Source organism: Nannobrachium achirus, assembly GCF_963921795.1.
Source record: "Nannobrachium achirus genome assembly, chromosome: 19".
In the NCBI taxonomy this organism is placed as follows: Eukaryota; Metazoa; Chordata; class Actinopteri; order Myctophiformes; family Myctophidae; genus Nannobrachium; species Nannobrachium achirus.
The window spans coordinates 25,436,212-25,461,889 of NC_137826.1; the positions used below are offsets into that span (position 1 = coordinate 25,436,212).

Sequence of the window (25,678 nt, forward strand, 5' to 3'; positions counted from 1 at the left end):
CGGGCCGGAAGGCGCGGAGACACCGGCGGAAAGAGCGTTTCCGTTTCCGGTACGCTTATTTCCGTATCCGGTGGGAGATGGACAAGTGACCTCCGAGAAGCCTCGCTTGTTAAAAATACAGGCGGCACATAGCGTGGAGCCCGGGGGACAGGGTTAAGTAACATAATCCCCGGCTCGGGGAATTGTATTTACGTTTACAACCTGTGCTAAGGCCTTTATATGCTTCCTTACGGGAAGACGAGGCCGACCCTGGGTGTTGATATGTGTTGGCTTCTTCCCTGACGCTAAGACCAAACTCCTGTCCTGAACTAGAGTCGGCATAACAGTGCCGCTCGGTGGAGACAGAGGGGTATTGCACACTAGTGAAACCATACCATTGTGAATAGGAATTAGCTTGTCTGGGAACATTTTGCAAAGAGAAATATTCTGCTTGTAACCTGTCTGCGTGACTGGAGGAAGCGATATTTTCTGAGTGGAAAGAAATTCCAGCCTGGACTTCTCTACACTGGCTAAATTCATGCAAAATGGGGTCGTCTGTACTAAAGCAGGTGGGTTTGAAAGAAACAGGCATTGTTTTATCAACACACTTTTTAATACAGGCACTGGAGGAGAGCACAGAGGAGGAGACAATGACATTTTCTTGGCATAAGAAAAATTGTTCATACATTTCACTCGCTTGCGCTTGAGAGGGGGGGTCCCCTGAATGATCAGGGGGACCCCGCCTGAGTCCAGTGTCACTTTCGCGGTGGCTTCCCACGGGCCTTGTGGGTGCCAGCCGGTATCCCGTGCCTGGGAGGGTGGCGGGATTGAGAGCGGGCCTGAGCCCCCGCTGCAGTGCGAGGGGGTCCCGCGGAGGAAGAAGAGGGGGTCCTAGGGGGATTGTTTTGTTTCCCCTGCTTGGAGGAAGAGCGCCCCCTGTCAGCCTGACCAGGGGCCTTGCTTCGTCCCTGCCTCTTCTCCTTTCTGGGTGCCTGGGGGTCCGTCGTGGCCTCCAGGAGTTCCAGAGTGATCTTCTTATCCGCCACCTCCTGGCGGAGAAGCTCCAGTCCACCGCCCATGAGGGAGGTAGGGTGGCCGGGGAGGTCTTGCAGGACCTTCTCGGTCTCCTCTCCGGAACTGCCAGGACACTTTACCTTTTCAAGCCACCTGGCACGTTCCGCCTGGATGCAGTAATCCATACCGTGTCCAAGCCACTCGATGGCGTGGACATTCAGGTCCATCAGCATGCGCAGCGACTTGTCCACCTCCTCCACCGTCTCGTCAGGCACCTCCCGCATCTCGCTAAGGAGGCGCCTGGTGGAGGAGAGCAGCAGCTGGGTGGCGTTCATCGTCCTGGCCGCCAGCGCGGAGGCTCTGTAAGAGTTCCTGACCCTGGACGACTGCTTGTCGTCGTAGGGGATGGCAAAACCAGGAGGCTTCTTCCCCACGGACAAGTTGAAGGGATTGCGGCCTCCAGGACCGGTCCGCTCATGAGCTGGCTTGAGGCTCCCGACGAGGGACTGAGCCATCAGTTTGTCCATGGGAGGGCACAAGGGGATTCCCGCCTTCTCTGCGTCGCGGCAGTCGACCAAGAAGGGGAGCTTGGGGGGGTCCTTGTGTGTAGTCCAGGTCGAATGCAGGGCCTCTGCAAAGCCTGGGACCAGTGGGAGCTTTTCCATTCGTGGCGGGGGAGAGGCTTCCACATCCTGGCCAAGGAGGGGAACTCTAGCCCGTGGTCCGAGTGGCGCGTCTCCGAGCGGCAGCTCCAGGCCGCAACGGATGGTAGCACGTTCCAGCACCGAGAGCTCGTCCATGGGGATGGAGTCTGGGTCTTGTGCCGCTGCCCCTCTCGCCCCAGCCGGCATGGAAGGGGGGAGAGAGGCAGAAGGGGCTGGGGAGGACGCGGCAGAGGTAAGGACCTCGGCATGAGGAACCACCCTGGCCGCGCCTCCGCCCTGGCCGGAGGGGAGCGTGGACTCGTCTTCCTCCGAGTACTCACCCTCCGTGTCCACCTCGTCCATGTCGTAGTCCTCTTGCTCCGGTTCGTCTCCGTCGCTAGCATGCCAGGAGACGGGGCTAGGTGGCCGCATAGCCCGGAGCTGGGGGACGGAGAAGGAGAGAGGAATGTCACCGACGACTAGCGGGTGGAATTCTTTGAAGGGGACGGCCAAGGTTGCAGCTGGCGGTGGAGCAACGTGGGCGGTCTTGCATGTTCTCTTCTTGGGCACGGCACCAGTCGAGCCCGTCGGAGAAACAGCAGGGGTAGCAGCGGCAGCAGACCCGCTAGCCTCGGGGCTACCGAAGCTAGCTGAGGGTGAGGCCGCTGGAGGCCTAACCACGTGGCGAGAAGCAGCGCTGTGGCGTGCAGCGCTGTCCGGCACACGAGGAGAGGTGTCTGGGAGGGATCCGGCGGAGACCGTGGTGTGAAGGCCGTAGCCAGCGCCAGCGATCTCACAGCGGGCCTCGAGGGCTGGAACATCATACTGGAGGCAGTCAGTACAGTTCACCCCCGTGGCCGGGGCCGGAGGGGACAGAGAGGCCAAGGCGTGTCCTACCCCCATGCAGACAATGCAGAACGGGTGAGTATCTTCATTGGCGATGAGCCCTTTGCAGCTGGGAAGGCCGCACTTCTTCGGTACCCTGGCTAGCAGGCTGCTAACTGTGGGCCGACGAGCCGCCATCGTGAGCTAACCGAAGCTAAGCGAAGCTAAGCTAGGGCAGGGAAACACGTGGCAGAACGTACAGAGAAGAAGTAAAAGACTCAAAGACGAAAGCGAAGAAAACACCGAACTGTAGGAAGAATATAGAAGAGAAAACGTACGGGAGAAATTCTATAAAGGCCAGTGGCCGACTTCCTAGCCGTCGCTTTAGGCTAAACTTTACAGAATGAATACTATATGGCTGAGTTCGCGACACTCTAGTTGCAGGTTAGCAGAGGTGCGGAAGAGGAAGTCATGATAGCCCAGGGGGCTTATATACACTCGGGGGCGGTGCCCTCGTTTTGTGATTGACAGCCCTTCCGACAAATGACATTTTTCGTACGGGAGTAGATGAGTTTACTCTGTTGCACCGCCAGATGGCGCTGTTATCCCATAGGGGGACCTTGTCTGGAGGTATGACAATAAACACATAAACACTACATTATCTCTACAATCAAAAATACGTATGATATACATGTTTATCACATGACTTCAGAGATAATTGCAATTTTAAGGAGGAGTAAAATGTGTGTTCTGAAGAAAATGTAATATAAATCTAGGCAGAAATGGATGTGGCCAATATGGAGAGTGAGGGATCGGTCCAGCGTTTTGATTATTGTAGATTACACACACACACACACACACACACACACACACACACACACACACACACACACACACACACACACACACACACACACACACACACACACACACACACACACACACACACACACACACACACACACACACACACACACACACACACACACACACCTCCATCCCCAGCCTTTGGCCTGGCGGAGATAATCAGGGTAAACTAAGGGGAATGATCTCACTTGCAAGTGACATTGATTTGCAGCTCCCACAACAAGCAAAAATAAATGAAGTTTCATCTACCCAAGAGAATGGACGACTTACTCACTCTGGAGAAACCTGAGACTAAAAGCTCAGGTCGGTAAGCATAGGGATTGATGCAGGAGGAACTCAGGCTCAGGGGCGTCACAAGGGGGGGAAAAGTGGGACTTAGGGCCCAAGGTGGAGGGGCGTTAATTATTTTATACTTGTCTTTAGCTATTGAAAAATAGCAGATCTACAAGCTCATAGTGTGGCACTTGGTGCCACGCTGTGAGTGAGCTTGTAGATCTGTTATTTTTCAATAGTTAAGGCACAGAATAATGAGTAATAATGCGTTCCCAGTCTATTGGGTTAAAGCCCCTCCCCCTACATTCATGGAGGGCCCGCAGTGAATCCTCGTACCCAGGGCCCTGATCAGGCTGTATATAAAGCCTCTTGAAAAGAAGGTGAATTACTAATGGCTGCTTGACTGAGCTCAGCCCATGATTTCTTAGTTGTTTTGACAAGATGTCAGAGTTGGCTTTTGACAGACACATCGCCTCCTGCTTTGTGCACTTTTCTGCCTAGCACACAAATGTGCAATTACCTGTGATTTACTTGAATTAAGACTTTAGTGCAATTTAATGTTGATTTGCATTTTTTATTTTGTGTCGGTCTTGAGTTACACAATTTTGTTCAAACGTGTTGCAAAATAGGGTGCTCCCTATGGGTCAATTAGATTTCTTTTTTTTTTTTTTTTTTTTACTTTTCACATAATATAACATTCTATAAACCAAATATCCAGGATTAAATATGCCAATTGCAGTGGAATGCAAAGGTGTTGCATGGTGTGGGTATAAATAAAGAAAAAAGATTGGGAATTACAGTATAATCGATCAACTGAAAGAGACAACAAACACTGGCGTCTTTCAAGCAGCGTGGCTGTTTATAAAACCAACATAATTAGTAAATGTTGATTTGGCAGCTATTGCAACTGCCATTATTCACGCAACAGACAACGTCTTCGTAACCATTTCCAAAACCGAGTTCACTTTAATATGTTAGTCAAATTGTTGATATAAAGAAAGGTTTCTTGAGGACAGCCTAATAAATTCCTTTAACACCACTTATTCCCTGCTCCTGCCAAATGGCTCATGGGTTCTAAATAAAAGCGCCGGTGCCAAGTGAGCTGGCAAGAGAGACAATGCTCTATAGTGAGTCCCTCAGTGGTCTGGGGCAAGAGGGAACACTGTGCAATCCTGAGTGTTCCTTAGCTCCTCTGAGAGTGTACAAATAGATAAATGAGCACTAAGGATTTTACGGTGATGAATGAAAGACAAGAAGGAGCTTTGGATAATGATTTATGACCCTTTGCGTGAATGCACTTTTTCCTGATTGTTATTTTCTTTGTACGGGAACCAGTGTGACCAAAGTCTGGCATGCTTTAAAAAGTGATATTGATAAAATATTTCCTGTAAATAAATAATAAAAAGAATATAATATATTGACAGATTCTTTATTTATTTGTTGTGGAATCAAGAATCCCCTTCCCCCAAAATATTATAATTTTATAATTTTTTTCTCAGATCCAAAATGTTCTATGTCTGTAAGCTGACAAGTGGCCACTATGCTGCTGCTGTTTCTATTGGGGAAGGTACTTTTTTCCTCCTAAAGAGGCAGGCGCCACATTACAATGGTGCAAACTGAATGAGTGCTGCCTTACACACATGAATCAGGGAAATAAGGAACATTACGCAACAGAGGTGTTGTGATGTGGAGTGGAGTGACATCTAGTGGCTGACAATTGTTTATACTGCAGTGGTTCCCAACCTTTTCTGGATCAGGACCCACTTGAAAATCTCACAAATCCATCATCTCTCATCCATCCCATCATCTCCCTTGCTAAGTGGTCAGATTGGTGGTCAATGGTCATACATGGACATTTTCATACATTTTCATGTTTATTTGATCAATCAATCAATCAATCAATCAATCAATCAAGTACCGGGTCCAATGTTTTAAAGACAATTGCCATGACATTTGTTTTACATACATATTAATATCATATTGTCATTCAAATCTTCATGTTTTGCCAATTATTTGATAGCCTACCTGTGATAACCACTGCTCGTTGCTTGTGCCCTTCGCTTCTTCATCGTCTCTCTCCATTATCCTACTTGGACGAATGGACGTCATTGCTTCACCTTGGCGGACCTATCAGAAAATCATGAATGACTACTTGGCTTCATTAAGACACAAACAGTGTATCATGTCCATCAGTCACGCCTCATATCACACTCCATATATGGCCAAGATCCCTGATGTCATCAATATTAAGCCCATATCTGGGAATGCCCATATATGGACATATTGTGTCTCATGATAACCATTGTGGTTGTCGCAACACAAGTCACACTTGCAAATGAATTCCGTCCTTGTCCCTTTTATGCCCATATATGGAGATCCCTGATATCATCAATATTAAGCCCTTTTTGGGAATGCTCATGTATGCACATATTGTGTCAGTCTCTCTCTTTCACGGGAGCGTGAAAAAGGGCTTTCAGCGTAGCCAGGGCTGGAGGCTGGCAGGCAAACACAGCATAATGCCAAATTAATTTCATCCTCTATGTGACATCTCTCTTGAGGGGAACTGTTTTCAGATGGGCACCCTGGAATATTGCCTGCTTAGCATACAAAGCAGGCTCATCTGTGATTCTTATGTGTTTTCTGTTTATCATGTAACTAGCTATCCCGATAATCTCCTGTCACCATCTTTGCACAGTAAATCATTTGGTTACATTTGTAACTGTACATTTGCACAGTTTATCCTTTAATCCATTTGTAACTCCAGGAGTGTACAAATGTATGGGTCCATTTGGATCCATTTTGTCGCTGAGCAGAAACCTCATATTGTGACATATAATGTTTTTGACGTAAATGTATGCCCTACTGTGTCACAGTGTTGCACAAAAGCAGTGAAAATAGCAGAAAAAAAGGAACAGTTTCTACCTGATTTGGTCGACTAAAACTATGACGAAAAATCAAATTCGTCAACTACCTTTTGACGAAAACTGAATAAAAACTAAAGACTAAATATATTGATACAAATAAAAACTAAACTAAATAGTTAGGGAGGGACACATGTAAAACAGAGATGGAGTAGAACTAAAAGACATGGAACTGGCTGACAAAACAAGGATTTAAAAGTATTGTTTCAACACATCGCTTGGATTTCCCCCACCGCTAAAAACGTAACATCTGAGAGACGGGTATGGGACCTTTACTTTTTGGATACGATGTTTGGTGAAGGTAAGAATCGATAAAAACGTGGCAAACTATTGCCGAAAAAATCTCATATGGGCACGTAACGCCCAGGAACCTCATCTCGGAGCTGTATTAACGGAGGGAGAGGTAAGGTTCCGAAAGGAGCTAGGGTTTACGTGACAATAAAGTCCCACAAGTAGTAAGTGGCACTGTTTGGACAAATTAATTCACAAATACAGTTATACAAATTGAACTATATGAACCCCTTAGTAAAATGGAAGCACACGATTCCCGATGAAGCCGGTCGATTTTGATATATGGCTTGTGTGTGTCGCCAAAACTGTGGGAGGAGTAGTGTGCAAAACTTTAGGATTTATGTGACAATAAAGTCGCATAAGTAGCCTATACTGTTGGGATTTTTTTATTCACTAATAAATTAAAGGGATATTTCACTTTCAAAAACACTTTTGGTAATTTTACCGTCTAATCAGGCTTTTATGAACACCCTGAACAGTTTTTAATTCGCTTGATTCAATATTTAGATATTTGATGTAAATGTTACCAGGCCCTCCAGGCCCAGGGCCTCTCCCCATACACACCCATTGTAACTTCAAACTTCATTTTAACCATGATAGATTCATTAAAAACACCCATTATTCTTTCTGGTGACTCATATTACCCTCCTAACACGTGAGCAGGCCGTGTTTTTTCGCTAACTTTTTTCATTTATTTTTAATAATTCATTTTTGTATTTTTGTATTCCATAAGGTGTTTCCCTGTTGAAAGTGGAATATCCCTTTAATATAATTAAACTATGACATATTCCTTAGCAAAAGGTTAGCACACAATAAGCACAATTCCCGATGAAGCCGGTCGATTTGACATGGCTCCTGTGTCATGTGTGAATGGAATTGTGCCAACTCCAAGCACCTTAAAGGAGCTATAGTTAAATGACGTTTTATAATAGCCTATGTGTAGCAGTACATTTATTTTTATTCACATATTAAATACTTCATGTAGTCCATATTTAATTATAGAACTCTCAACTCTTCATAAGATTATTGCTGAATATTAATCACTACCATAGAACTTTTTAGTCCCAAATAACATCATGAAGATGTATCTTCATGATGTCACTGATCACATGACCCCACAATCAAACCTCCAGTTCTATGCAACACAGAAGGGGGGGGGGGGGGGACATTTTTCTTATTTCTCTAAGGTATACTAGTAAGACGCCTCAGGGCGACATGCGACAAGTCTCTTGGGCCAGTTAGGGCCTGGGATTGATGACATCAGAAATCTCCATATATGGGCATAAAAGGGATTTTGTTTCTGGGAATGCCCATATATGGACTTTTTATTTTATTTTATCCTTTATTAATAATAATATGTATCCAGATACATACAATACATTTTATGCCCATACATGGAGATCCCTATCTGAACCAGCCACACAGATATTGATATTGATGACATCGGGATAGGGATCTCCATATATGGGTATAAAATGGGCAAGTGTGATCTGGGAATGCCCATATATGGGCATGTTCTGACATCACATTGTCGACTATTTATGGGCATAAAAGGGACATCAATTCAAGCCAGAGCGTGATGTCAGAGCGGCAAACCCATTCTGTTAAGACTGACATCACAGTGACATCAGAGCATAATGTCAGAGCGACACACCCAGAACCATACACAAACCCATAGAACCATAGACTGTAAAAATGTGTAGGCCTACTGATGGATTGACAGACTGACAAGCTGCAACATTTCTCATGGTATACTGCAATTAATGACATAGTTCAATGTTGAAAATGAGTGGTAGGCCTATTCTATTCCCCTTTAAGATGGTAGAGGTGTGATAATGATGACAATTCTACACAGAATAAAATCGTTCTGTACGTGACTGTGACGTTAGTTATCTCCATACATGGAGTTCCGTGCTCATACGGACGGACATACACACAAAGTCAGACTAGGAGCGGTTAGTAGGCTACAGCTTTAAAATCCTCTATTAATTTAGTGTGTAGGCTGCAAATGTAACCAAATGGACACAGGATTTTACAGTGTAGGCCTACTTATAGTGTAGACTAACCTCGCATCACCAGGCTTTCCGCTGGGGGTGTAGACTGACTGACTGACTGTTGGACAGTAGCCTATTAGAAAACAGCCTTACCTTTTGTTATTTTGCCCAGATGCGGACTCCATGAAGTTCTCGTCTGAAGTTCTGGTCCTGCTTGGGTAGCGCTTCCAACAAAGTTTTCACCCCCCCACTGTGAGCGACATGAGGCAGTAGCTGGCTGCTATGAAACACCAGCCTCTGGCTCACAGCCCAAACCAGCATTTTTTTCACTGCACAACTCTTATGTAACCATAAAACAGAACCCCAACAAGGGCAGGCCTCTTTAGAGAGCATCATTAAGTGCTAAGTGAACGGGCACTAATTTTAGCTACGATTTTCCAAGTTCTCAAAACCTCAACCAAGTAGGTAGCCCTATGTCACACGTGTTGTTGTTGCTCAGTTGTAGAGAACTGAAGAAAGCCTGCAGCTGGTAGGCTAGCAGCAGCCAATTATGCAAATGATGACGCAACATGTAGGTGCCTCGTGGACCAGTCCAGAATGGGGACCAGTCCAGTGGTGTAAAGTAACTACCGGTAAGTACATTTACTTAAGTAGCTCAAGTACAATTTTGATGTATAGGCTACTTTACTTGAGTATTTCCAATTTCCAATACTTTAACTCCTACATCTCGGATTCAATTATTAACATAATATTTTACTTTCACTCCAGTAGCCTTTTATTTGACAGCTTTAGTTTATAGGCTACTAATTAATTACTTTGTAGATTTTGATTATAACTAGAAATACTGTTCCTACGAAACAGTGTGGGCTCGCATGTAGGCCTAACACCATGTATGGGCACAAAGATCTACCCTTTGGCTGCACCTCATTGGCTAAATGCCCTGCCTTTGTACTGTCAGTAAAAGGTTTTGAGGAGAACTTGAATAATGAAGATAACATACATCTTGTGCTCGCTTTCAGCAAGCCCACAATTAGGCTACATTACAAAACATAAATTAGGCCTATCCACTTCAACCCTACCCTATAGTCTACATTTCGGCCATTTGAAAATAGCCAATAAGCTTAGGTGCATTGTGAGCTTGTAGATCGGCTATTTTCAAAAGATTTTAACACTTTAAATGGGACATTCTGCACAATGAGTAGGCATAGGCCTACTTTAACTTTTGGTAGAATACTTTTGATACTTTTGGTGCATTTAGATTTTACTCAAGTAAATGTTGAAGTCTGGACGTTTACTTAGTTGTAAAAGAGTATTTCTACATTGCAGTATCGATACTTTTACTGGAGAAAAACATTTGAGTAGCCTACTTTTTCCACCAAGTTCATTTGCACACACACTCCTTGGATGGCAATTCACAACCTCCAGCCCTGATTTCTCACATGGCCCTCTTCTAGCGCCACCACAGTGAGGCCGATTTTTGCTAAACCCATTTTTGGACACTGCTCCTACAGATTTTGGCCTAAAATCACGCAAAGCGCTACACAGTATATCTAAAGTCATGTCATCAACATGGATCTGTCCCATTTCCCATATTCCCTCCTGATTAGCCAACTTCCTTCTAAAGATTAGAAACTTCCTTCTAAAGTTTGTGTATGCGACCTGGCAGTCGCTTATCTCCCGATTAGGGAGTCTTACTGGTCTGCCAGCTCAGCTATAGGCTACAGGAAGAGTGGGTGCCTAAACAGCGTGGGGCTTGACACAATGCAAAAAAAAAAGGCTATTCTTGTCCAAAATGTAAACATAATTATCAAGTATTATGATTATACCTGGAGGAAGATTTTAAAAAGAAAAAGAAAAAAGTGTACAGAAAGTGTTTTTATTTGACCGCTCCCACCTGTTCGGTAAAGGAGTAGTTCACCCCCAAAATGTAAAATTTTCTAATGATTACTCACGCCATGGAGACTAGAGTTCAATATATTTTTGTATTTGTCGCATTCCTAAGACAAAAATGTGATTATAGTAAATGTACCCCCATTGATTCCTGATCAATGAATCCCAGAATTAATGGGCTGGGTGTCCCCGGACCCGACTTTGAAGACCATTGCTCTGGTTATTTCATGCATGAAATTCACACTTCCATACAACTTAGACTTTGTATCAATATAAGCAGAGACATATATATTTTTATTTATCTATGTATTTATATCTTGCGCCAGCAGAGGGTGCAAGTAGGCCTACTGCGTTTGGTGTTTCTGTATGTGGCGGTGTCAATCTGTGTTAGCGTCATCCAATGGGAAATCCCTTGAAAAAACATGTGTTTACATCATCCAATAGGAAAACCCAACTTGCCCACCCACATACATACAGAGCACCGTTCGCAGTATTGCACGCTCTGCTGGCGCACAAGTAGGCCATATGGCCACGAGTGCACAAGGTGCAAGTTGGCACCTCGACAGAGTGCAGTCTAGCGCTTTATGCATTTATTTTTGTTCCATTTCCATACATTTTATCATGTTTCAGCAACAACATACGGTAGGCCTACCGTATGTTGTCACCATGATAATCATGGTGACAACATGCTTACGTGTGATGAATCCTCAACCCAGGGCATTCATAAGGAGATTACAATGTCCAATCTAGGAATTAATTAGAATTTGAGGATTTAAGTGAAACCTGGAATAGCATTTTGCCATTAATCGTCGGCTTAGGGTCATTTAGTAACAGTCTAAACGTGATCCTGGCACTTGCATTGCTTCAAACACACACATGAACATCGAAATTAGTGTTAAGACCGCTCCCACCGGTCCTTCAGTCCTCATCCAAGCAACCACTTCAACCCAAGATGTTCATGCTTGATGAGAGAGATCTAGAACATGATGGGGACCATCCCCAGCGGCGCTGGTTCCCACCATCCTATCTTGACGAGTATGAGGTTGGCTACCCTATCAGGCACTGCCCAGTGGGTCATGAGCAGGATAACCCCACCAATGTTCTACAACATATTCAAAGCATGGAAGGACATGATCAACTGCAACAAGACATGCAACACCTTACAGTCGCTTCAAGTGTCATGCCACGACCATCATGCCATCAACATGGTGCTGGCTACCATGAGCTCAGAGACAGCCGTCGTACCTGGCCTGATGGCAACTGTCAACGGCAGTATGACAGCTACCTGAATTATGACACACACCGACCCCTACATGGGGCAGCCTACAGCCCTAAGATGTTCGTGCCAAATGAGACAGATCTACACGATGGAACTCATCCCCAGCAGTGCCGGTACTCGCCGTCCTACCTTGATGAGTACGAGGTGCCGTATCCTATCAGACACCGCCCTGTGAGTCATGAGCAGACCAGACAGGATACAGAGGTTCTACAACGTATGCAGAGCATGGAAGAAGGAAATGAAAAACTGCGACAAGACGTGAAACGTCTTACAGTCATGGTCTCCAATTCACTTGTCATGCCACCGCCTTCGTACCATGAGCCCAGAGACAGCTGTCAACAGCACTGTGACAGCTACCCAAATTATGGCAGACACCGACTCCAGCACGGGGCAGCCTACAGCCAACCCGATGACAGCGACCATTCCCTACCAGGGCACTACGGTCACCAGGACTTTGTGAGGCTGCTTCTCGACAACCATGGAAACCGCTTGGATTTACTATATCAAATGGCTATAGAGTTAAAGGAAAAGGCACTCAATTGGCCCCAGATAAGGTCTGGAGATGGAAGGGCTTTAAGTGCTTTCTCATTGTTCCTAGTGGACTGTCACAATGCCATGGAAGACATGGATTATATGGAGGAAATGGACAATCTCCCGACCACAAAGAACATCATTTCAAAGCTGCCGTTTAATATAAGAGATCGATGGAATATTCATCAATATGACTTTCAGAAGCGGTATCAAAGAAGAGCCAAGTTCACAGAACTAGTGAACTTTGTCTATCACCAAGCTGATAGTACAATCCCCCACAAGTACAATCCCCTCTTTAGTTATCCTGACGAAGCAACAGTTGGCAAGCAAGCTCCATGTAACAAGCGGCGCATCAACCACAATTCTCAGAAGAAAACCACTGTATTGCATGAAAAGCCTGCAAAATCTACAACTGGGTCTATGAGGGAAGAAAAAACACAGACGAAGCCCAAGAAATACTGTCCATGCTGTGCTTCATCACAGCACTACCTGAATCACTGTGCCAAAATCAAACTGTTGACAAAATACCAGAAGATGAAGTTGAAGGAGAACAAGAGGTGCTGCTGCTCAAGATTTGGCCGTGAGCACCTGGCAGCAAACTGTACCTTCAAGGCAAAAAAGGCAACAAAGAATCTTTGCACCACATCCAATCACACTTATGAATCGCAGCGTCTCACCTCAAAACAAAGGAATGTCGCACAAATGCCCCAGACAGCCGAGTCTTCACACACTCAGAGTGTACATAATGAAACACAGATCCATAACAATGACTGTGCTGCGGTGCTGCATGAGGCTCGCTATAAGGACAGCATGAGGTTGTCGAGTGAAGATCTCGCCAGATCATCTGATACAAATCTATCCACAGAACGATCAGTGAAGGGTGCCACAGATCATCAGCCTGTTAAAGGACAACAAGGTGTAATCCTTGTTCTAGACACCAACATCCTCCTTAGTCACCTGGACTATGTGAAGAGTATCACGTCTCATGGCCTTGGAACCATGGGCGTCCCTGTGATACTGATCCCCTGGGTGGTGCTCCAGGAGCTGGACTGGAGGAAGAATGGGAGGAAGCTGGCTCACCGGGCCGTTGATGCAGTGCGCTTCATATACATGTGTCTGAAGAACCACAAGCCAGGCGTCTGGAGCCAGTCAATACAACAGGCATTTCAGAGTTTCCACGACCTGACTGCTAACAAGAATGATACACGAGGTCGGAACACCAATGTTTACCACCGGGTTCTGCAGTACTGCCTGCAGTATCTGATCAAAAATGATGACCAGGTTCTGCTGTGCTGCCAGCAGTACAAAAATCTCTACCCAGAGCACACTCTCATCCTGTGCACTAATGACAAGAACCTGTGCAGTAAGTCTATAGGGAGCGGGGTGAAGGCCCTCAGCAGGTCAGACCTAGTGGAAAGGTATGGACCCACACCCACTGGCACCGCATGGCAGGAAGAAGCCTAATGTGCATACCCACCCTCTGCAAGAGGAGAGCCATTTGGCAACAGTTGGAGAGAGTTGAGCCCCTAGGAGACAAAGAAAATATAGAGGGAAATATGCACCATGTGAATGGCCTTTTTTTAAAACTGAACCCAATTTTGGTGCTCAAACTTGCCATCAGGGACGTTTGTTGTTTCGGTAGCATTGTTGCAGCATAGTGTAGGCAGTCTGATGAGCCACATCAGAGTGACAAGGTACATGGTCTAAAGATACCACATGTTGTGCAAATGAAACAATAAAACATCCACCCAGAGCATTAATCAGGACACCAATGGGAATCGAAACGTCGAAGAGAATAAGTGAAACTTCAAATAGAAGTTTGCTACTAGCCATCGACCAAAGACTCGCAGATACGGCAGCAGTCCATACGGAATCCTGGGACTGCATTACTTTGCTTCACAAGCTCACCTGAACTTGGCCCACACCCTGAAGTGATTGCTACCACACCTATCGATCCAGAACGCCTTTTATCTTTCAATACATTTAATCATCTTTGGTTGTCTTTTTTACCACCCGCCGCTCATATAGGTGACATCTTGATTTTGAAATGGTGAACGTGGTCTTGTACTACTGACAAAATCATTGTTTTTCTACGGTATCATTAACATTTATTTATACAGGGTAGGTTGACTGAGCACGCATGCACTTTTCTATGGAAACCGGCACATCTTGTCCACGTATCTCTGTCTGTCTGTATGTCAAATCATGTGACATCACAGGCTCAGAGCAGGGATAATGCCTGATACTGTGGTTCCACTGTGACATCACAGTCAGATACTCAGAGCAGGGATCTCCATATATGGGCATAAACAGGTGACATCACAGTGGTGTGGCTGGTTCAGACAGGGATCTCCATGTATGGGCTTAAAATGTATTGTTTGTATGTTGTGATGTCATGGGAACCACTAACAGAATCCCTTTTATGCCCATATATGGAGTTCCCTGATGTCATCAAAATTAAGCCCATATCTAACAGGACTTGCCCATATATGGAGGAAGACAGCCCATATCTGTGTGGCTGGTTAAGACATGGATCTCCATGTATGGGCATGAAAGGGATTGTATGTATGATGTCAGATGTGATAGACGTCAAAGGACTTTCACATAACGAATAACTGAGTAAGCATGTTTGGGGTCTCAGCATATCTCCATACAGTACATGGATCTCCATATATGGGTAACTGGTCCGATAATACTTCACTGGACAGACGGCCAAGACATGGCGCGACCTGGGCGAGGTCGCATGTCGCCCTGAGGCGTCTTACTAGTATAGTAATACTGTCACCATGACTTATAAGAAACCCAGGAGAACAATGAAATACCAGGATTTATGGTCAATTGGTCATTAGAAATAAACAATGTATTTCTATTTATATTTAACCTACAAACGTAAAGGCTGTAAGACAACCTTTTGTTTTTGCTCTGCTGAGCTAACAGAGGATGTCTATGCCTCTGTTTTGATATATAGATTTCACATGAACTTCAAGAGCTCATTATCATACAGGATGAGGTCATGATAAAAGACAAACTCACTCCACTCACCCAATGTCCTCCTACTACAGTGTACGTTCCCCTCCATGGTACTGCACTGGTGCATTTCCACTTGTTGAGTCCAGCTCCATGAAGAGGGGCAAAAAACTCATTGTTTTACAACCACCATATTTTCGCTTTTATGTTTGTCTGCAATAATGAGTGTGTGCATCAAATGACCCTTATAATCATGTACAACTTGAGCTTTAAGGCACTCCGATGCAACATTGTTTCCAATTGAAAAGTCAATCCGACTCATATGGAAAGGACGTAAATGAGTACATTTTCCAATAACTGCTGAAAAAGTAGCTGTCCACATATGAATAATCATGTCAACAGTGGGGAAAGTTGCTAGATAGTGCGTACCGACTGTATAAGTACTGTATACTATCTTTATATGGAGCATGGGTGTACTAGCGTGGGCTTCTTCCACTCCTGACATCACAGAACGTTAATTATGAAATGCTTTCTGAATGTTGGGGTGGGGCAGTTCTAGCTGTTCAAACACTGATTTCCAAAATGTATAACATTTATTGTTTATGGGAACGCCAAATTAGGTTTTTAACACTTTTGAATTTTCAGCTGTTTAAAATGATCTACCCTGTCCTTCATGTATGATTTGCACACCATCTCCAGGGCAGACAACATAAATTGTTATCTGAATGTATTGTGCAAGGGCAATGTCAAGATGAAATACTGCAAATCTTAAAAGTGAGCGCAATGGTGCATATTTACATACAGTTTGTTGTATTAATGCACACATAGAAAAACTAAGCCAGACATCAGACAAAACAACTGTTTAGTTGGCCTAAAAGGGCCATAAATAAAACTTTATTCTCTCAATTTATTAACAAGCCACAGAGTGTCCATGGCCGTCTACCCACAGCACTCAAAAAGAAAAACTCTCATTCTGGTGCAGTCCACAGAGACATGAGACCCATTTGAGATACTTAAGAGTCGCTGAAATCCTCATGGCTCTCATTTCCTCACTTCCTTAGAAAAACAAAACAAAACAAAAATTTGTGTAATACTGTACCAAACTGATGGCAGAGCAGCAAGGTGATCCTTTTCAGGCAGAGAAGGGCCGGTGCTTGAGAAAGGGCTTATGTGGGGTGTGGGGGCTTAAACCAAACAGCAACAACAATAAGAAAAATAAAAAATAAACTTAAAAGCCTACAAAAACCCTCAACCTTGTTTTACAAAGCTGATGCAGAATGTGCTTGGCTTCCAATCACTGCATGATTGCATTTCTTTTCTTATTTTCTGCTTCATTATTTGTATCCCCTCAGAAATTCTCATCCTTCCTCTTGGTTGTGATTTGCTTAAAATATAACTTGAAATAATATTTATAATGATAATCTATAGCAGCAAAAGAGAAACAGAGGAGTAACAGCTATAAGCAAATGACCCCTGGTTTATAAGGAAGGCATGGGTTAAAAGAGAGGTCCATGGGTTTTGTATTTTTTGCCCAGGGCTGGGGCTGAGATACAGGGGCTTGATGCTCCACCTAGCTCATCTTCTCCCAGTGGGCACCCTGCCGAGGGCAGCCATGACGTGACTGAAGCGTTCACACAGCTCCAGAGTGGAGAAGGTGGGCAACTTGGGAGGGTCGTGGAAGCTTTTGATTTCGACGGAACAGTCCAGTAACTTGGGGAGGAAGTCTGTGAGCTTCTCCTGGAGGATGGCTGTCATGGAAAGAAGAGCAGAAGATAATAGTGTTGAGGTTTCTCATTTTGCCCTTGTTTTTGCCCACAAGCAAGATATTTTCTCTGTGACATAACTAGTTGTCTCAAAACGTGCTGCAATAGAAACAAAGATTATGAAAATAATCGAATAAATAATTATTGAAAATCTTATTTAATAAAAAATATTAACTTCAATAGCTACATTTCTTCAATATATAGACTGGCCAACCCTGTGCAAAAACTAAATGCTGGGTGATGATAATCTATATATCTCATTCCTTTTCCTCCCAGAAACTTACATTCCATCTCCTGGCCCAGGTAGGAGCACCAGCGGTTCCTCATGTCTTCCACAGCCAGCAGGTCACTCTCAACATCATGGACCAGCAGCAGAGGGATGCAGGGCACCACCAGCTCATTCATGATGCCCAGCCCTGTGGTCACCTCTGGATCTTCCCCTGATTCAAACATGACTGCTGCTTGCTCGTTAAGTTTCTGCAGGTAGAAATACAGGCGACAAATTAATGATGTGTTTGTTTGATTTATCACTCTGCCACTCACTTCTAATCACTTCTTTGTAAGCTACAACACTAGCCTCAGGAACTGTCTCACAGCGCTCATAGTTCATTTCATGCAATTCCATCCTAGAACAACTACAGGTATACGATAATGTACTTACTGCTGAACTCACAATGTCGGCCATAAACTGCTACATATAAATACTCTTTCCCTTGAATGACAATTGAGTGAATGTCTATCATATTGTACCGACTAATACAATGTACAAATATATGAGTTTGTTGTTGGCAATTAAACTTTTTTGGATTAATTAATTACATAAGAAACCATAATAATGTTTACATAACGAACACAACTCCCTGTACAGGCATATGTATAGATGGCATTAATCAGTGTAGATGGCTTAATGTGTGACTCCTCTCTATGACTTATGACCAAGTCATCCCTTTATTATCAATGCTAAAACACGTCATACAGAACCAAGTAGACAGTGACGTTCTTGGACTGACACTTGACAGACAATTCCCCCAAACTCTTGGCTGAAGCCACCTTTTGCTGTCACAGACAAACTCTATGACCTTGTTGTAGAAAACACCTCTTTGAGCCCCTCCAAAATAATTACAGACTAAAGTTGGATTTGCAAAGCATCCAGGAAGATTAACTATGTCAATGTTAGCTGTGTTTTCAATTAAAATAACAAGCCAAAGGTAAACAGCTGAGCAGACAGAGCGGGGATTTTGGGGCTCCGGCCAAAGATCCGAGATGGCCAATGTAGCTGCGGAGACCTGGAGGGATGGAGGTTAACTGAGGACACGGTTTGTGTCTCATGTTAATGGCAATGCCTGATTTATACTTGCATGCCGCTGTCACACACCGACAGTGAGCTTGTAGATCGACTATTTTCGGCGTCTGACACCGCCACGCAACAAAGTATAATGGGGCATTAATGTGTTTACACTCCTTGGGCCTCCTGCTTCCTATTCCCACTGCCAATGATTACATTATGAGAACAATGCTGGTGTAAGGTTACCGAGTGCAGCAGCAATACAACTGCTAGAGACCAGTTCCAGCCTGAGCACACAGAAATACCCTTAGCCCTGACCAGTACCTAATACCTAAGAACAGCCCAGAGCAGGGCAGCAGTGAAATAAAAACGAGGCTTTGTTTAAAAGACATCGGTATGAGATTGTGGAGAAAAAAAAAAAAAAGAAAAAAAAAAAAAAACGTTTGTAAACCGCCGGGAAGCCAATACAATCATCTCTTCGAAAGCACACAGCCCTAGTCATGAGGGAGAAACGTTTCTGGTGCTCTGACTCATTGGCTCAGTTTCTTTGGCATCGCTGAGGAAGTCTCACAGAGGGGAGCGAGGGGGGAGCTTGACAGCAAAAGGCGTTCAGGGTCACATGAAGAAGAACTGAGGAACCGAGCGGTTTCTCCTTTCAAAGAGGCTGGCAAGTGCTGTCAACACCTCCTTTGCAGGAAGTTAATTTAATTGTAGACGATGCAACTATTTACAAAAAAAAAAAAGTAATCGAAATTAAACAGGTATAGGTTTCATCTTCAGTTCATAAGCTCATTTAAGCTAGAGTGTTTATTAATCAGTACTTGGCTAGAGATTGTTACAGATAGGAGGAAGACAGTAGCATTGGTAATGAACTAATTCATAAATTAATTAATAATTTCACTACATGATGTGTGTAATTTTATAAAGGATAATGTCCGCACACGATATAATCCTCTTCAACAACATTTCGCCCAGCAGGGCTTTCTCAAGTTGGACTTGAGAAAGCCCTGCTGGACGAAACGTTGTTTGTTGGTTGAAAATAAAAAGAAAAGACGGGAGAGCATTATATCGTGTGCGGACATTATCCCTTATTCATTCACTGTTTCCTGGATCCAGCACCGTATACACGTTTTGGGGGTGTGCATATGCTATTCCTTTGGTCTGTAATTTTAAACAGAACAGTGATGTAGACTTTTTTCAGATCTTGGGTGTTGACTCACCAACAAACACTGTCGACGGTGGTAACTGAGGAGTTCCTCGTCATGACCTCTGTAGTTGCCCTTAGCCAGCAGCTCCCTGTTGTACTGGTAAGAGTAGATCAGGTACATCAGGGCCTCCACATAACTGGACAGGAAGACACACAGGGAGAATAGTCTAAAATTGGCTAAAATTAAAATTACAGTAAAACTATTCAAGATTCGGCTGTGAAATACAGGCTGTTTAAGCAAATCAAAACCACAGATTTGGATGATACAAGCTCATATTAATTAAATGTCTCTGCCAAAAATAATTTCAGTTTTATTAGTAATGAGTACGCTATCAGATGAGATCAAATAGGCATTTTATTTAATAAGATTAGGCAGTACTTTTTGAGTGAATAATGAAACGGAAATTATACAATAGTGAAATTCAGAGTGAACATTAAGCTACAACTTTTGACAGAATTATTATGAGGTTAGCCGAGTTAGAATGAGATTAGTTTGAAACGTCTATTGCTTGAGTAAATTTTACAAGGCACAAAATGTCAGCGGCGGACCAGAAAATGGACAACTGCCTAGATATCAGCAAATTAATATGCAGAGCATAACAGCGCTAGGTTAGACACAAGTCACCCGTCAAAGGTCAGTTGATTTTGCAAAAAATTAAGAGTCAACAACCTTGTCACATACTCCAATGAATGAAATGCTACCCAGCTAATAAAACAGGAAATAATAATAATAAATCTGAAGGAGTAACAAGGTGTCACCATACTTTGTTTTCTGGAACAGCTCCAAACCAATCACCATATGGATTGTTGTCTCGCGGAAATTCCTGTATTCCTGATGCCACATCTGATAAAAGAACCAAACAGAAGCTAATGAAAGTCAGCTCTACGGAGTGGCCAGAAAGGAGTGTGAAAATTCTGTTTCTTAACAATGTTCAGGTTATTTCAGTGATTCCCAAACCTTTCAAGTCGAGACCCAAAACAGAGATTAAAAGTTTGCCCAGGACCTACAAGCACACAACACGTCGCTTCGTGCCACGTTGCAAACTTGTAGCGTGCTATTTTCACTTAATCTTAATTATTTTTGTATTTATTTATGACATTTCTTGGATGGATCTGTTTAAACTTTATAAAATTATTTAAAAAAAATATATATTTTAAACAATTTCCGTATTGGCCCGAATATAGGACGACATTTTTTGCCGCTAAGCTTGATGGGAAATGTAGTGTTTTTTTATCCCCCAGCGAGGCAGAAGCATAGAGTTATAATAAGTAGCAGAAGACCTCTGTGAGTAATGGACTGTAGTCTATTCTGATACACATATGAGGAGCCGATTTTCATAGTCTGAATTGTGAATGTTTGACTTTGATGGTTAATGCAATACAATACAGCAGAATGTTATCTCTGTATGAGCTTTTCTATAATAATTTTACAATAAAAACATTTTTCTTTATAAATAACTTTATTTTGTCTTCAACATATTTTTTTCCCAAAATGATATTTGTAAAATAGGGGTTGTGTTATAATCAGAGTCGTCCTATATTCGGGCCAATACCGTATCTAAAGATATTTGTATTTTTACTCGAGTCGTGACCCATAAAAATTGGTCCGTGGCCCACAAATGGGTGCCGATCCACTGGGAAACGGTGTGTTATTTCATGGCAACGGCAAAGATTGGAAAAACAGACAGGATAGCGTGTAAATAACATCTCTTTGAGGGTCTGCGAAGGGAGTGAAGATTCCTGTGCTTTACAGATTGCAATGTCAGAACATAAGCATTTCGCTGACCTCATATTCGTCCATGTTGATCTCCTCTGGCTTAATGAGGTCCAGTTTGGCACGTGCCACATTCATAATGCTCTTACACCTGGCGAGGAAGGAGAGAAGTGTCAGTGTTGAGATGGTGAGTCATTGTGAAATGCTCCAGCCTGCCCCCAGGCCTTAACGTAGCCTAATGAATCACTCTTTAGTGCTGAGTGGAGGAGTGAAATGCTCCTCCTGAGGTTCCTATTGAGGCCACGAGCGCACATAAATCTAATTACCCTGGCTCAAAATAGAGGAGAGGGGAGAAATCAATTTTTGACTCATGAATATGGATTGAGGCCAACAAGCACAGTTGAAAAGTTTTTAGGTGTCGTCAAGAAGTAGCATTTGATCCTCTGCCAACACAAGAACACGACGGTACATTATGGGGGAACCTAGATAAACCTAAACTGTTACCATAACCATAACATTACCATGAGAGTACCTTTATTATTATGTGTTTGCGAAGAGGTGGAGACACTATTTATTCATTTAGCTGCAAAAATAGAATGGCCTGATGAGACCTTATCAAGCTGCAGTGAGCTGCCAGTGCACCAACAAAGCTGCATTGGAGGGTGTCATCTAGCCACGGGCTCTGCTACCCTCTGCTGGCCATGTTTGGACACAGTCAGAAAACGGAACACATGCAGCAGATGAACTCAAGTGGTGCACCCTTTACCTCTCATCAAAGGCCAGGTTCCTGTCCGCAAACTGCATGAGCAAAGTCCTCTCCAGGATCTTTTTGGGGGCCTGGTTTTGGATGAAGTAGACGATGACATGCTGCAGCCGGTAGTCGTTCTCTGGAGCCGTGTCCTCCTGGGCAAACCTCAGGAGACGTGTGTACTCCACCTTTATGGCCTGGCCACACAAGGAAAGAAAGAGGCTGAGGTTCAATGAGAAGCTCTCACTGAGGACTGAGACAGTGTGGATATTTACTCTCTTCTGCCTGTCATTAACCCATTTAGGCCTAGAATTAGAAGGATTCAAAAGACACTTATAGAATCGGGTCAAAATTCTAATGATCTACGAGCTCGCAGCGCGGCACTTGGTGCCGCGCTGTGAGCTTGTATATCTGCTATTTTTCAATAGTTAAAGCATAAAATAATGATACACAAAATGTGTACCCGTTCTAAATGGGTTAAAGTAGCCGAGTAGAGTTTTTATATTGTAAGGCCGTGTCCACCAAAGCCTTTAAATTTAAATATTTTCAACGCTGGGGTTTGGAAGTGTTTTAGGAGGGGAAAAACACTCACTGTTCATGGTATGTAGCAAACCAGTCTGCTGGAAGGTTGTTTTAATGTTTTTGTTTGTTTGTTTGCAGTTGTATTTTTCATTTTGTTCTCCCTAATTCCCCTCAAACAATGAACTACAACTTGGCCCCTGTTGCTGTTGCCGCTAACCCCCACTCGTTGGTCTGGGAGGGTGTTTACTTAGTTTGTAACCACGTCTCCTGCAATACAAGGAGTTGCCAGCTGCTTCTTTTCACCTGACAGTGTGGAGTTTCACCAGGAGAGTGTAATACCAATTCTTCATGCTGCTGAACACCCACCTCGACCAACCTGTATGAATCACTAGTGCAGCGCCAGTGACAAGGAACACACAAACCCCTGCTGGCTAACCACCCACGGCACGAACAGGGTGTTCGTTGGAGCGCCTGGCCAAGCCAGTAGCACTGTAGATAAATCAAACACCTCCACAGTGCCGGTACTTTACCCCTGCACTACCCAGATGCCCCTGGAAGGGGTTTTAATACAACTTTGAGAGGAAAGGGTCTGAAAGCACAAAGCCAAAGACCATCGTTGTTGCTTGTGATGGTAAAGGTCAACTTTAACAGAAGGTCAGTGTGTTCCAACACTCCCTTTCCTTTCGGTTACTCACCCTGTGATGGCTTGAATACAAGAATTTCGGTTTGTATACAATTATTTTACAGTGAATTAAGAATCCAAAAAGTAAAATACTTGATAAAAATGTTAAGTAATTAAGGGGCCAAGTTTAAAAACAAAAAAATCTCTTCTATTAACTCCAAAACAACATCCACAGTAATACAACCGTCTTCTATCCAATTGTATGCTACTTTCAAAACTTCTTTATGTTGGAGTACAATTTTAAATCACTTACAGTGCAAACTGTGACACGCACAAGCGAAGAACACGCCTGGGCATGCCCGTGGGGTTTAACAGGAGCTCAGTTCACATGCACGCACACCCCCAGGCGTGTGCGGAATTCGTGCATGAGACGATTTAGCCCGGAAGTGAATTAAATACATTTTCTTCAACATAGTGATCTTTTGAAAGTTGAAACATACTGTTTTGGAGTTTATAAACAGATTTTGTTGTTCTTGGCCACCATTTACTTCCAAATATTTTCATAGTTCTTGGATTCTTCATTCACCGTAAAGGAATGTTATACAAACGAGAATTCTACTTGTATTCAAGTGCAAATGTAAGGCTAGGTCGTGCCGGTGTCAAAAAATGAACAGGTGCGAATAGAGCATCGCAGTGAGTTGTCGGAAGTAAGCAGCCCATTCATTTTCACCATAGGGTTTTTCATTATCAGCCACAAAGTCGTAGCAATTCAATGTACACTTACCACTAGGCTGGTGGTTGTAAAATGGTTCTATATGCTCCTGTAGAACCCCCGAGTATGTATGCAATCACTCTAGTTTTAGTAAAAACACGTTTTAATCAAGATCGCATGGAGAAGAACTGCATTACCCATACTGCTAAAAATGTACGACGTATCGACGTCTGTGATTGGTCTAACTTCTCCTTCATTCATGTCTTCCCGGCTGATTATTGCACTTCAGCAGAAATCCGTGAGCGAGTGTCTTTCTTTTACAAATATGATGCACTATGTTAAAGATGACGATAAGAGCGTCCACAGGGATGAAAATCACTACATGTCAGGCCATATGCTGGCCTGGATAACTAAACTGAGCGTGATTTAAGGGATATAGTTCAGGAAACAAGTGTCATTCGCAATGCATTCTGGGAGTGTAGTTTCCGCAATTTGCCCTTTTTTTCAGCTTTCTAATTAATCGTTGCATTAAAAGAAAAACGAATATTGTCATGATTCCTCAAAAGCCAAGGTGGCTTTGTCCGAGGCTTAAAAACGTTTAAATAAATACTTTATGAAATGTCTATGGAAGAAATGAATGGGGAAAACGCTTCCGACACCAGAGTGAGGACGGGGTGGGGCTTCAACTACGATGCTCTATAGGGCGTCCGACGTTGATGTCGGCAGTGGAGCACTGGGGGCAATCAAATTTCTTTCATTTTATTAAAGTATAGAGACACATGAATGATCCTCCTGGTGTCTAAAACCTAGAAATCTGGATGTTCTGATAACCAAGAAAAATAAATAAAAGCTGCTAAGGGCATCAGTCACAAAAGAACAATCTATGGCCAATAGCAAACATAATGCCATCACAATCATCCCTTTAAAGAAAAACATATACTTCGCTTTCCTTGTGTTTACTAGAAAATGGGGCACGCTGACAGTTTTACAATTATTTTCTTCACTGACGGAAGTAGAGAAAGGCAAATGAAGGGTGACACATCAAAGAAGGTGAGGATGGACAGATGAAGAAGAAAATAACAAGACAGGAAACAGAGACATGGGATGTACCTTAAAGAAGGCTGCCTCTGGCCCACTCTTTTCATACACACTGCTGGATTTGCCAATGGCCATAATAATACCCTGCATGTTTGGGGTCATCATCGCCTGCCCAGAAGGTGGAACCACGTTAAACATGACAAAACATCCTTGAGATGCACCGAGCAAGGCCAAAACACTATGTTATCTGCCATGAAGCACTACAGCCGAGAACACCGTTCGTCATTCAGCAGTCCATGCATTGGTTAGGGTGACAAATCTATGTAAGTCAGCCAGTGGAAAGGCAAAAAAAGAAAATGAAAAAAGACATTGTCCTACAACCAACCTCCAAAAGCCAAGACAACTATTTGTAGTGCACAATATGACAAAAAAGCCAATCCACACTGTACACACACGGATTCAAAAATAACGTCACACCAGTCCAAATGACCCATCTTCATGAGATCATAGCACAGTGCAATGCCAGATTATGTATATCTACTGCCAGAAGTAAAGCAGAAGTTGAATGAACATCAGAAATGACATTTCACAT

The 25,678-nt window shown here is 43.5% G+C and overlaps 1 protein-coding gene across 3 annotated transcripts in view; it reads right to left on the reverse strand.

Moving 5' to 3' along the window:
- Nucleotides 1-16,342: 16,342 nt before the first annotated feature.
- usp25 (ubiquitin specific peptidase 25) overlaps nt 16,343-25,678 on the reverse strand; it is a 36,335-nt gene continuing 26,999 nt past the window's right edge. For 2 of the 3 annotated variants that reach the window (XM_080748471.1, XM_080748470.1), the window contains exons 19-24: nt 22,211-22,389; nt 21,517-21,595; nt 20,495-20,574; nt 19,744-19,867; nt 17,523-17,715; nt 16,343-17,223 (exon numbers count right to left, since the gene is read on the reverse strand). In XM_080748471.1, coding sequence (XP_080604597.1) covers nt 17,051-17,223; nt 17,523-17,715; nt 19,744-19,867; nt 20,495-20,574; nt 21,517-21,595; nt 22,211-22,389 — 828 coding nt within the window. In that variant the 3' untranslated portion in view covers nt 16,343-17,050. Of the gene's footprint in view, nt 17,224-17,522; nt 17,716-19,743; nt 19,868-20,494; nt 20,575-21,516; nt 21,596-22,210; nt 22,390-25,158; nt 25,255-25,678 lie in introns of all 3 variants that reach the window. The other variant, XM_080748472.1, reaches the window with a different exon arrangement.